General features: G+C 43.1%; 1 protein-coding gene across 14 annotated transcripts in view; it reads left to right on the top strand.

Annotated features, from left to right (window-relative positions):
• HHLA2 (HERV-H LTR-associating 2) overlaps window positions 1–14,083 on the top strand; it is a 123,749-nt gene that overhangs the window by 45,310 nt on the left and 64,356 nt on the right. For 12 of the 14 annotated variants that reach the window (XR_004539064.1, XM_033940280.1, XM_033940279.1 and 9 more), the window contains 2 exons: window positions 3,827–4,141; window positions 9,518–9,778. Coding sequence is in view for 13 of the 14 variants with exons in the window: in XM_033940280.1 (XP_033796171.1) it covers window positions 3,827–4,141; window positions 9,518–9,778 (576 nt within the window). In the remaining variant the exon portion in view is untranslated. The remainder of the gene's footprint in view (window positions 1–3,826; window positions 4,142–9,517; window positions 9,779–14,083) is intronic. The other 2 variants (XM_033940283.1, XM_033940282.1) reach the window with 2 other exon arrangements.

Here is a 14,083-nt window from a genome sequence, read left to right as displayed (position 1 = left end):
CTTAATATCAGTCAAAGCAACAATCATCTTTTTGATTCCTTCCTAGAGAGCATTGCCGACATCCCCCTGATTCCACCTGCCAATCTCCCCATCAGAGACAGGCTGATCTTTTTTTCACCAACATTGGACTCTTATTACAATAGACCAGTGGGTACTTTGAGTCATCTCTCAGGACTATACCTTTTGTTGGGTCAACAAACCTCTAAACCACTCACCAAAAGTCTCTTTTCGATTCCCTCCAGAAGTTCCTCCTTCACCAAGAAATCTTGGCCCTTCTCCAGCAAAACACAATAGAACTTGTTACTCTCAGGAGAGAGGCCAAGTTTCTGCTCAAAGTATTTCCCGATACCAAAAAAGACCAGAGACCCAAATAAATAATTAATGAAGGAGAAATTTCACATGGTCTCTCTGGGAACCCTCCTACCCCTACTGGAAAAGAGAGATTGTTTCTTTTAGATCTAGAGAGCAAAGCCATACACTTGCATTTCCATCCTACCAGCACACAGGAAGTATCTCTGCTTCCACATGGGATCTTGACATTTCCCATACAAAGTCTTCACAAAGTGCCTAGTGGTAGTGGCGGCAGCCCTTCATAAATGGGGTTTCACATATTTACTTACTTAGATGACTGGTTGATCAAGGCCTCATCGTTGCTTAAAGCTCAGATTGCCATAAACTCAACAGTTCATCCTCAAGCTTCTAGGGTTTGCTGTCAACCACCCAAAGTCACATCTACATCCATCTCAAACCTTGGAGTTCATAAGAGCACTCTTGGACACATTCAGGATCAAGCTTTTCAACCCAAGCAAAGGGTTGACAATCTCATCCGCCTATGTCAAACAATCTCCACCCTTAAACACACTTCTGCATGCCAGATGTTATGCCTTCTTAATCACATAGGATCGACAGTTCACATGACACAATTTGTGTGTCTTCACTTCAGAATCCCACAGTGGTCTCTACCAACCCAGGAGTCCCAGGACTTGGGATCCCTGTACCCTGGATCTACGTCACTCCCTCGAATGGTGGCTTGTAGCACACAGTCTCACTCAGCATCAAAAACTGCCTACTTCAGATGCTTCAGTGCTAGACTGGGGAGCTCATATGGACAGTCTATATACTCAAGGAGTGTGGTCTCACCACAAGCATAACCTACATATCAATCTTCTCGAGATACAGGCGATAGGCAATACAGTACTCTCAAAATTTCAGGACCATATGCTCCAACAGATAGTACTCGTCTGCACAGATAACCAAATTGCCATGTTCTATCTGAACAAGCAAGGGGGAAAGGGATCTCATCCACTTTGTATGGAAGCAATCAAAGTTTGGACTTGGGCAACTGCTTATGCAATACTTCTCAGGGTAGTTTATTTAGCAGGGAAACGACAATTGAGCAGGCTTCAGCCTCACAAATGGTCTCTCGGCACATTCGCCTTACATCTGATCTTCTCTCGATGGGAAACACCGGACATAGATCTCTTTGCTTCCCCTCAGAACAACAAATTTCCACAAATCTGTTCCAGACTCTTTGCCACCAACCACATTGCTTCAGCGTCTTTCTGCTTCTGGGAAAACAATACGTATAGGAAACTTCTCATAGGGAAAACTACTCAAACTTCACCAGGATTAGGGCATCATGATTCTAATAGCTCTGCTCTAGCCAGGCCAAGTTTGGTTTCTACTTCTTCTAGAACTTTAAGCCAAGAAATTATAGAAATTCATTTTCCAGTACTAGTAACTCAGAATGAAGGTTCTCTCCTACATCCCAACTTCCGCTCATTAGCACTAACAGTTTGATTTCTTTCTCCAAACAAGTACTCACGCTGCCTTTTGGCTATACCTGCTAGCATAGAAGCCTCTAGGAAACCTTCCACTAAGCACTGTTACCCCTTTAAGTGGACACAGTTCTCTTCCTAATGTGCATTGCATTCTCTAGAACCTATCACCTGCCCACCTCTATCAATACTGGACTACCTTCTATATCTATCAAATTCTGATCTAAATACCAACTCAGAGCTCATCTTAGTGCTATCAGTGCATTCCACTCACTTCTCAACAAGAAACTGTTATCTGTTCATCCCTTGATAGTTTAATTCATGAAAGACCTATTACACACACACTCACACTCACACTCACACACATATTAAACCTCTGACTGTTGTTTGGGATCTTTAATATAGTTCTTTCTATTCTCATGAAGCCTCTTCTCATATTTGCACCCTGTGTGTAATCTTCAAGCTCTTGTTTTGGATCCTCCCTTCACAAGATTCTATCATGACAGGGTAGTCCTCCGAACATTTCCCAAATTCTTCCTTAAAGTTATCTTGGAATTGTAGCTCAACCAATCCATAGCCTTAGCCACATTCCCATCCTGGAGAAGCAACACTTCATACCTTGGACCTCAAACATGCTCTGGCATACAACCTAGACTGGACTGAACCTCATAGAAAGTCCTCCCAGGTCTTTGTGACTTTTGACCCTAACAGATTCAGGGTTCCTCTTTTGAAAAGAACCATCTCCACTTAGCTAGCAGACTATATGTCCTTCATGTATACTCAGGCTGGGCTGATGCTGCAAGGCCCACAATGCAAGCTCACAATGTACAGGCTATGACCACCTCAGTAGTGCACTTCCACTCTGCATCTATAGAGGACATCTGCAAAGTGGCTACTTAGTCCTAAACTAAACTAAACTAAACCTTGGGTTTATATACCGCACCATCTCCACGAATGCGGAGCTCGGCACGGTTTACAGGAAGAAAGATGAGAGAGGAACTACAGTGGAGAGATTAAAGAGTTAGGTGTAAAGGGGGAAGGAGAGAGACCTAAGAGGGGGGAAGTGTTACAGTTTTGAGAATAGCCAGGTTTTTAGGTGTTTGCGGAAGAGTTGGAGGGAGCTTGAAGTTCGGAGAGGGGAGGTGAGGTTATTCCAGATCTCAGTGATTCTAAAGGGGAGGGATGACCCAAGTTTGCCTACATGGGAAATACCTTTTATGGAAGGGAAGGATAGTTTAAAAATTTGGGAGGATCTGGAGGAAGTGCATACCTCTCATTACTGTTTAGAATACAACTCCAGAAGAGAGTTGGTTTGGACAAGCAGTTCTGCAGAATCTTTTCACTAGCTATAGCCAACTTTCCCTCTGGCCATGTTAATTTTTGCCAGGTTCCTGTTAATTCTGTAATGTTTGACTTCTTCCAGAGCCATGATCGTGGCAGCTTGAGAGTTCCACATGTGTGAATATTATGCCTGCTCGTTCTTGGAGAAAGCGAAGATACTTAACCTGTAGCAGATGTTCACTGAGGACAGCAGGCACACAACCAGCCCAGCTCCCCTAGTTGGTTTCTTAGCTTTTTACTGAACTGATGGTCCTACATGCCAATGTCATGCGGGAAAGAACCTGCACCCATGTGGTTTTGGCATTGCCTAAAGATTTAAAGTGACAGTGCACTTGGTAGTGTCCGTACCAGGTTCCGTGGATGACGTCACACGTGTGAGACTATATGCCTGCTGTCCTTGGAGAACACCTGATATAGGTAAGTATCTTCGTTATTACTGAAGTGGGACAGGTGGTCATTGATGGAGCTGTATTATAAGCTTGCAGAAATACGATGATACTGTTTGAATTATTATTATTATCATTATTTTCAAGGTTTTTCAGTTTTTAGTACATTTACTGAGGATCAGTAGAGTACATGGAAGTCTGTTTATTTATAAACTTGCATTAGTTGACAACCCCATGTATATGCCAATGAAAGCAACAAATCAAATCTGTTTTGTAACTTTTATTACTCATCCTTTTCTTATATTGTTGGATCTTTTTAAGGTGACGAGATAGTGTATGGGCAGCTTTCTGAAACTGTTGTTCTACCATGTACTTTTAATCCAAATTCCAATGAAATCATCATTCACTGGCAACGCTCTAATGGACAGTCGTCAGACATAATAGTGCACAGCTATTACCATAGCAAAGATCACCTGGAAAAGCAGAATGTTACTTATCAGAATCGAACATCCCTTTTTTATTCTGACTTTCCAAAAGGGAATGCTTCACTCGAGCTGAGACATCTGCGTCTGGAGGATGAAGGCGTGTACAAGTGCTATATGGGCAAGGAATATAATGTCAACTTGAAGATAATATGTATGTAAGCTTTTAAAGATTTAAAAACAAAAACTGGATTTTGCAGGTTTTTCTGTTTGTGGTGTTTCTGTTGTGTTTTTATTTACTCATTGCCATCTTTCCCAATCTCTACATGTTGTATGTGGCATTCTGCCTCCAATGCTTTGCTCAAAATATTTAGTAATCCTTCACAGAAGTAGAAATAGGTTAACAGTTCTGAGTTAGAGGCTGTGGGTAAATGAAAATAACAGTTCATGTATATTATTAACACTCAATCTGTGGTGACTAAGAATAGGAACAGGACTAAGGCATGAAAAGTGAGCTACCAAAGGATACTTGTTTGAATTGGACACTGGGATAAGCTTTAGGGTAGTGGTCTTCACTAATTTTTAAGTCGGGGCCACATTGGATGCAAATGAGTTGAAGAGCCACCAAATATCTTCCCATACATAGTGACAGTGTGTCAATATTGCCCATCTCACTAGCCTGCCTTCAAACTTTTTATTGGGTGTATCCTTAAGGAGGTGGGCATTTCCGAATGCATTCTCTTCATGTATTGGGAAATGCCTTATCCTTCAAGTATGCAGCTCTTCTCCCTCATCCACTTCCTCTTTTCTAATCTAATCTAATCTTCCATTTGTGAGTCGCATACACCTTTGCAAGCTCTAGGCGACAGATCAGAGATCAGGAGGAGGAATTCTGTCGTGAACTTGGGTAGAAAGGCAGAGTAGCAAAACAAACAAACAAACAAAAAGCCAGAATGATGATGAGGGCCGTCATTGGCCCCCGAGCCTTTCTTTGAAGAACACTGTCTTACGGTCTCTTTTTGCCCTCTACTGTGTTCAGTTTTGCTGGGAAGCTTAATATGCAAAAATGATATTATCCAGGTAGGCATTGAATAATCTTTTAACCTGCCAAAGGGATTTTCAATGTCAGACTTCAAGAGCCTCTTAACAGGCCTGATTTTCAGGTTATCCAAGCTGAACATTTATCAAACATTTTGTATCCATTTTATCTAATGAACCCTTTGTCTTGTATGGTTTGATTCACCCTAAATACCTGTTAGAGGTCTTTGAGTATCGGAGTTGAAAACCCTTGCTGTGTTGTAATTGTGTCCCACTATGATTGGGACCCAATATTCAGCCACTACAATGAACAGTTTTAAAAATGCTGGCCATGGCAGTTAAAGAAAACCTGGATATTCAGTAGCAGTTAGTGGTGCTGAATATCCAGAGGAGTGACAATCAGAAATTAAACACAATAACAATTTTTAGGCCATTATCCAGATAACTCAAGATAGCCTTTTTTGCCATCCCATGTAATTTGAAGGTGGACTGAATATAGTCACTGTCTGGATAATTCTCAGGATCACCCATGCACTGCCTATGTTCTGCTCCAGCACTGTGGATAGTTCTGGGACAGTCATGGGTCCTGCAGAAAATTTCTGGATAGACCCAGCCAGTGGCAGATATTCAGATAGCAGACACTGCTATCCAAATAAATGCTTTAAAATACTGTGTCCACTGTGTTCTTCTATTAAATTCTTACAATTTATTTATTTATTCGATTTTTTTTTTTTTAGCCCGTCCTCCCAAAAGAGCCCAGAATGGGTTACAATGAATATATTGGTGCATTAAAATTATAAGTAAGATAGGTACTTAGAAATTCCCTTACTGTCCCGAAGGCTCACAATCTAACTAAAATACCAGGAAAAATGACAATTAGAAGAGTAATAAAGAAAGAAAATAGAGATAGAGGAGAAAAATAAGAAAATAACATACTAATAAGATTACAATGATCTGAAGGAATTTGAAAGGTTAAAAAGAGGGGAGACAGAGGGAGAACCGTTGAAGCAATAGAATTCTGGGAAAATTTAAATGAAATTTGAATGATAAAATAAAACATAACAAGTGGTAAAACAATAAGTGAGATTAAAAAATATATCATAAACTAAAAAGAAGTGAAAATAAAATCAAAACAGTCAAAACTGAAGTTCAGCTTGAACGGGCCCCCGAGCCAACCGTTGGTCCGATGGCCGGACTGCAGCCCTCCTCCGTCGGCTCTCCCCTGCTGGAATGAGGGAGGAGCGAAGACAGTGTCGGGTGCCATCAACTCCCCCCCCACCCCCACCTCCCCAACTCAGTTCTATAAGATGCACAATATGCTTCACTTGGAGAGAAAAATGACACTGGAATATAAATGTAAGACTTCGAGCTCAATACCTCTGACTGACTGGATATTTTATTTTTAAATCGGTGAGAAGTGGTCAAGAAATGTCTTACACGTGGACAGTGTCTGAAAAATTTGTTTGGATCCTGAAAGGCTCTTGATACTATATGGGAGACTCATTTTATTTTCTGCTACATCGAGGACTTTATATAGAAGTGGAACACTTGATTTCAGTTCCAAAAATGAGTATATTGAAGATTCTGGAAGCTATTCAGTTTACCTCCCAGAAGGGGACTTCCGTCTAGAAAGACCTGGCTGCTTAAGGTTTCTCACCCTTCCCAGTGATCTATAATATTAGTCACAGTGACCATTAATTTACAGCAAAGCCATGTTCCCTAACAATAGTAGGAATTTCCTTCCTATCAATTTATAACAAGAGCACTGTGCCTCCAAGTTTAAATCAGGCCTAAAAACCTTTTTATTCCAAGATGCTTTCAATGTCTAAAGCACTTCTTCAGCCTTAGAATTTTCCTCACTAGGTTTTCGTTTCTCTTCTCCCCCTTCTTCCTCACTGTCTACCCACCCTCCTGGTTTATCCCTTTCCCTAATCCTTTATTTTATACTAGTCTTTAAGCCCGTTACATTAACGGGTGCTAGAATAGATGTCTGTCTGTCTGTCTGTCTTTCTTTCTTTCTGTCTGTCTCTCTGTCTCCTTAGCCTCTGACTCTCTTTCTTTCTTTCTTTCTCTCTCTCTCTCTCTCCTTGGCCACTTTCTGTCTTTCTTTCTATCTCTCTCTCTTTCCTTGGCCGCTGTTTGTCTTTCTGTCTGTAATTCTTTCTGTCTGTCTTTCTTTCTCACTCCTTGGCCGCTGTCTGTTTGTCATTCTTTCTGTCTGTGTCTCTCCCTGGCCCCTTGCCTGTCTGTCTTTCTTTCTCGCTCCTTGGCCGCTGTCTGTCTGTGTCTCTGGCCCCCTGACTGTTTGTCATTCTTTCTGTCTGTCTGTGTCTTTCTTTCTTTCTTTCTTTCTGTATGTCTCTCTCCCTGGCCCCCTGCCTATCTCTCTCTCTGGCTCCCGAGCAAACCAAGATTGCTGCCGGACGCCTCGCAGCACCTCGGACACCCTCCTGCCATTGCTCTCATCACCGCAAGCCGCCGCACGCGCCACGTGCCGCAAATAGAACACATGAATATATCATAGGAGTCTTCATAGATTTAACAACTTTAAACTTCTTAGGCTAACAGACCTCAGTGATACCACCTGTATGCCACTAAACTTTTAGATCATACAGACTATTGACTCCCATAGTCGTCATTGGCCTCTACAATAAATCTTTTTAAATACTTTAAATAGTATAGTATAAATAGATATAAATACTCATCTTCATCTATGCGGGTGGGGGTAGGCACTCCAACATAGATCTACGTTTCGCCCCAAACGGGCTGTATCAAGGAAATCCCCCTGCAATAATACAATAAATCATCATCATATTTCTTATTAGATAAAACTTTACAAAAATATGTTAGAAAAATAGATGAATAACTCTTCAGCAGTACCTTAAATCCAACGGCTCATGCTCCCCGCATTATAGATTTAATCCAGGAAACATGGCCGCGGCGTTCAAGCATATAAATAGCCTAACCCTTTTTAGAACGTGATGACATCAAACTTAACGTGAAACATGCCCCCCTCTCTAATTGGCCGGTCAGAAACCCTTTCATATTAATGTAATCCACTCAATTTCAGCATTTAAACCCAGAAGAGTGACAGAATTCAGCGTATATATCCATCCTTGTTATTTGAAATTTAGCCTTTCTTTAGTATCGCCACCCTCCCACCCGACATTAACCTGATCAATGACACGCCACTTCAGATCTGCAATTTTATGTTTCATCTGCCTCCAATGCTGTACAAGGAGAGCTTCCATATTACCCATATTGATACGGGACTTATGTTCTGTCAAACGAACACTGATCTTTCTACTCGTCCTCCCTATGTACAGTAATTGGCACGGGCATTGGATCATATAAATTACTGAGGAGCTCTGACAGGAGGTGTTTGAACTAGCCTGATAGATCTTACCCATACGCGGGTGGCACCACGTCGGACCCATTATAGTTTGTTCACACCATTGACACTGGCTACAAGCTAGATGATTAAACATAGCCCTATCTTCTCTTTTTTTGATCTCAAAACGATGAATAGATAGAATTTCACCCACTGTTCTATCTCTCCTATAGGAGGCAATAGGATCATTTTAAAACTGAGCTCAACTGCAATATCGGCCAGTGTCTTTTAATTACATCAAAAAAAGCAGCGCTTAGCATTGTAATAGGGAGCACAGCGATGAGACGATCATCCTGTGTTTCCTCACCCTTTTCTTTAAGCAAAAGGGGCCGTTGAGCATACTTCACCCGGAGGTACGCCCGATGGACTGATTTTTGAGAATATCCCCTCTCATAAAAACGATCGCTTAATATCCTGGCCTGCTTTTCAAACTCTTCCTTTGATGAATAGAGCTTCCGAATACGTAGAAATTGACTAACAGGAATATTAAATTTAAAAAAGAATGGATGAAAACTAGAAAAATAAACAAAATGGTTTCTATCTACTTCTTTTCTATATAGTGTAGTCTTAATCTGTTGATCTCTTATCAGCAAGATATCCAAAAACGATATATCTGTGTGATGTGTCTTAGGCTAACAGACCTCAGCGGTACCACCTGGCATACAGCACCTGGCCACTGGCATACAGGTGATACCGCTGAGGTCTGTTAGCCTAAGAAGTTTAAAGTTGTTAAATCTATGAAGACTCCTTTTATGATATTTTCATTTGATTTAGTGAAGAGGAGTTCTGAAACTAACTGAGCTAGCTGTTTGATTTGTATTGGCAAATAGAACACGGCACAGAAGCAGAAATCACGGCGGCAGGGATCACACCGTTTCAACAGCGCATGCGCGGGTAAGGGTTTTATTATAGAGGATGATGTATTCTTTTCCCATTTTCCCTTTTGTGTCCAGTAACATCCTTTTATGTTTTAATAGGTGTACATCTCCCGGTTCTGTTTTCGTTTATTTAAACTTTTGTACAAAAGTTTTTCTTTTATGTAAACTGCTTAGGATTTTTTAGGCGGTATATCAAAAGTAATAAACTCGAACTTAAGTACTGATATGAATGTTTATGGAGCAGTTCTTGCAGATAGTAAAGTTACTTTTCTTTCTTTTGCAGCATTCAAAAATTTTTCTCTGAATAGACAAAACACGACAACCAGATTAGAATGTGCTGCATGGGATGTCCATCTATTGCCAAGTATAACATGGTCTGATGCCAGTGGCATCATTAATGAAACCAATAGGACAGAAGTAAAGACTGACAGATTAATGTCTGTGATCAGTGAAATAAATATCACAAACTCAAGCCAAGTTTACCAGTGTCAAATTCATAATTCTGTTCCAAATCTAAACTGGACAGGCATCTGGAATATGACAGGTAGGTTTCAAATTACAGTGCTGTCTTAAACAGGACAGACTTGCACCTTGTCTATAGTTCTTGGGGGAAGAAGGCCCCAAAAGTCATCAGTTGATCTGTTAAACCATTTCAAACTGGGTATAACTGCACCTTCATAAATTTAAAACATCTCTTTCTGTGGGCACTGTCCCCAAATGAATTAGCTTTGTGCACATTAGGGTATGTGGAGTAAGATTTTCATCTGTCAAATCTACTAATGACACTTGCCGTAATACTTGTCATCGTACCAAAGGGAGCTTCCTATCAAGGTGTACTTGAAAATTCCTGTTTTAAATCAAGTCTGTGGCATACAATACGATGGGGAATATTTCTGTATCTTTCTGCCATATTTTCTTGGCCTCTTTTCTTTACAGGAGTTCCCCAGTAAAAAAAAAAAAAAAAGCAGGCCCACAAAATGATTGGAAGAGATTATTTTTTTAAGTCCTCCTCAACACTCTGGCTTCCTGCATTTGCATTACAGAAAGACAGTAGCATACCAAGGGGGGGGCAGGGAGGTGATCTGCCCCGGGTGCAAGCCCTGAGGGGGTGCTCCCAGCCTTGGCATTCAGTCCCCCCCTCCGAAGGACCGCTCGCCCCCTCTTGGCCTCCCCGCACCACCTACGAAGCAGCCCACAGCGGGATCGCGATGCCAGCAATCCCTGCGCTGCTTCGGCGCTGCTTCCTCTGCTGCGGTCTCGCCCCTCCTCTGACATCAGAGGAGGGGCGGGACCGCAGCGGAGGAAGCAGCACAGGGATCGCTGGCATCATGATCCTGCTGCGGGCTGCTTTGTAGGTGGTGCGGAGAGGCCAGCGGTCCTTCGGGGTGGGTCGGGGCATCAGACCTTCAGGGTGGGGCGGGCAGGCAGGCCGGCAGGCCTTCAAGGGGGAGGGGGGTGACAAGCAGGCAGGCCTTCAAGGGGGGGGACAGGCCTTCAAAGGGGGGACAGGCAGGCAGGCCTTCAAAGGGGGGACAGGCCTTCAAGGGGGGGACAGGCAGGCAGGCTTTCAAGGGAGGGACAGGCCTTCAAGGGGGGGGACAGGCAGGCAAGCCTTCAAGGAGGGGGGCAGGCCTTCGGGGGGTGCAGGCCTTCAAGGGGGGGGACAGGCCTTCAAGGGGGGATAGGGCTTCAAGGGGGGGATAGGCCTTTAAGGGGATCAGGCAGGCAGGCCTTCAAGGGGGGGGACAGGCAGGCAGGCCTTCAAGGGGTGTGTGCAGGCCTTCGGGGGGGTGCAGGCCTTCAGGGGTGGGATGCAGACCTTTAAGGGGGGACAGGCCTTCAGAGAGGGGGGCCCTGGTGTAGAAATACATGGAGGGAATGGGGGGTTCAAAGAGACGCGCATATGCCGGACTTTGGGTGGGAAGAAATAATGGGTCTGAAAATAGAGGAGAGGGAGAGAGATGATGGACCATGGTTTTTAGAGAGGGAAGGAACAGAAAGGGAGAGAAGTTGGACTCAAGGGATGGTGTGGAGGGGGGATAGAGATACTGGATAGGAGGGTAGTTGGGAAAAGAAAGGGAGAGATGGTGGACCCTGGGGTGGTGGGGAAGGAGGGAGAGATGCTGGATGAAAAGGTAGTTAAGAAAAGATGTATCTGTGGAGGGAGACGAAAAAAGGAAAAATGCCACACCTCCTGGGGAGGGAAGGGAAACGGGGAGGACAGAGATAGCAGATAGATTGTTAGCATGCAGAAAGAAGGAAGAAGGAGACCCTGGCAAGCAAGTTATCAGAAGACAACCAGAGCCTTGGACCAACAAGATTTGAAAAATAACCAGACAACAAAAGGTAGAAAAACTAATTTTATTTTCTGTTTTGTGATTACAATATGTCAGATTTGAAATGTGTATCCTGCCAGAGCTGGTGTTAGACCGCAAACGTGAGCTAGGATTTAACAGAGAGAGGAAAAGTCCTTTTTGTTTCTTTATTTTACTTACACCACAGCACCAGTGTGGTTAGGAGAAGCCAAAGGGGGGTGAAAATGCTTTAAAATAAACCCACCAGGATGTTTGAAAAAACAAACAAACCAAAACACTCAATTGGGCAGGAAAGTCGAATCGAAAAACCAATTCAATAGGCTGAATCAAATCGAATTTTTTTTTTTTTTTTTCCTTGAATCGGGCAGCACTAGTTTGCGCTACTGTCTTAGACTTTAGGACCTGGGATTTGAGAGAGATGGCATCCTCAGTACTTTATAATGCAAGTGAAACGAGGATTTGGTCAGACTTTTGAAGGGTCTGCAGAAGAAAAATATTGTATAGGCTGGGGACATGAGACAGCAGGAAACGGGAACTTTTCTTCCTTCTATTTTTTGTGAATGGCAAGGCTGAGGAAGTCAGAGAGTTCAATTAAAATATGTGCTTTATAAGAAAATAAAATAATGTGTTTTATAAAGTTTATAAGCATTGCTGGCCTACCAGGTGAGGTGTTCCTAATGGTGGTGGTGGTGGTGGCAGCGTGTCAATGTGTTGAGAGGAAGAGGTGGTCTGGAAAATTCTGCTGAGCAAACTCCGAGCCCATTTCCAGCCCCCATTAGTCCACTCCACTCAACTGGTTCACACACTGAGTGGGTCTTTGGGTGTTGTTCCTGGGTAGCTGAGGATTTCCTACCTGGATGGTTTGATATTTGATTCAAGATTTGGGCTCAGTGAGGCCTTGAAGATCTGGGGTATTTTGTGGAGGATGGTAATTTGTTGTCATTTTCTGATCTGTCAGAAGCTTATGATTTGGACGCTTCAGATCATTTTCGATAACGCCTAGTAGTGGATTTTGTTGGGCGTAGGGCTTTAGAGGAACTTTACTTGCTGGAGACCCCCTTAGAGTGGGCGCTTATGGGGAGTTGTGATCGGGGATGCATATCTAGATATTATAGGGCTCTTATTCAACAAAATACCCCTCCTATTAAATTTATCCCGCTCTGGGAGGGTCTTTTGCATCCTGCGGAACTGGTTATAAAATAGGAGCAAGTTTTTATCCGCTTATTGCTTCTTTCCATAGCTAGCTCCTTGGTGGAAAATGGATACAAAATGCTGTATGTATCAGTGGTATCTCACTTCAGTATGTCTCCATAAAATCTATTCTCATGTCCCTGATCTTTGTTGGCGTAATTGTGGACATAGGTAATTCCCTTTTGGGAAATGGTTTTTGATTTATTATCTGAGGTTCTGCATCTTAAGCTTTCCCAGTCCATGGGTAGTGCCCTGCTTCACCTACCAATGGCCCGAATGAATAATAAAACCCATAAATTGAGTTGTTATATTTTTACAGCTGGCAGGCTTTTAGTGGCTGCCTATTGGAAACAAATTCATCCCTTGGGACGGAGTAAATTATTGAATAAATTGAACTTTATTTATCGTATGTCTAAATTGACAGCTTTGTTGCATAATCACTTTACACCCTTTCTTAAGGTGTGGGATCCTTATATCAGATGGCAGGAGAGGCCTTCCTGAACAGTTTGGTGTTTCGCTTTCTCTCTTTTTTTCATTGCCTACCTCCCGTACTATTGATTGCATGTACTACTGACCCGTGGGGTGGGATTGGGGGAGGGGCGCATTCCTTTTGGTTGGGTTCTTGAGCAATGTACTGAAGAGTTCTCATTTTGTTATGGGGAATGTGTGTGGAGGGGGGGAACAACTTTTATAGTTGCTGTTGGCTTGATGCTTTGTAGTGCTATCTTTTATGCTGTCAAAGCTTAAGGTTAACAAGGCAATGGGGCTTGACAACCTACACCCCAGGGTGCTCAGGGAGTTGTGTGATGTCTTGGCGGAACCGCTATCCGCGCTCTTCAATCTCTCCCTTAGTACGGGTAACGTCCCGTTGGACTGGAAGACGGCTAACGTCATTCCACTCCACAAGAAAGGCTCCAAGATGGAGACAGCAAACTACAGACCGGTGAGTCTCACATCAATAGTGTGCAAACTAATGGAAACTCTAATCAAACGCCAATTGGATACGATCCTGAACGAGGAGAATCTATGGGATCCCTGTCAACATGGATTTACTAAGGGGAGATCCTGCCAGTCCAACCTGATCAGCTTCTTTGACTGGGTGATGAAGAAGCTGAATGTTGGGGAGTCCCTGGACATCGTATACCTGGACTTCAGTAAAGCATTCGATAATGTACCACACCGCAGGTTGCTGAGCAAGATGAGTTCTATAGGATTGGGCGACACATTGACAAAATGGGTTGGGAACTGGCTTGGAGGTAGGCTTCAGAGGGTAGTGGTGAACGGCACCCCCTCCGAAATGACGGAGGTAATCAGTGGAGTGCCGCAGGGCTCGGTCTTGGGCC

This window comes from Geotrypetes seraphini, chromosome 4, assembly GCF_902459505.1.
Source record: "Geotrypetes seraphini chromosome 4, aGeoSer1.1, whole genome shotgun sequence".
Taxonomy (NCBI): domain Eukaryota; kingdom Metazoa; phylum Chordata; class Amphibia; order Gymnophiona; family Dermophiidae; genus Geotrypetes; species Geotrypetes seraphini.
The sequence above is the reverse complement of the archived record's forward strand: the minus strand, read 5'-3'. Positions and strand labels throughout refer to the sequence as shown.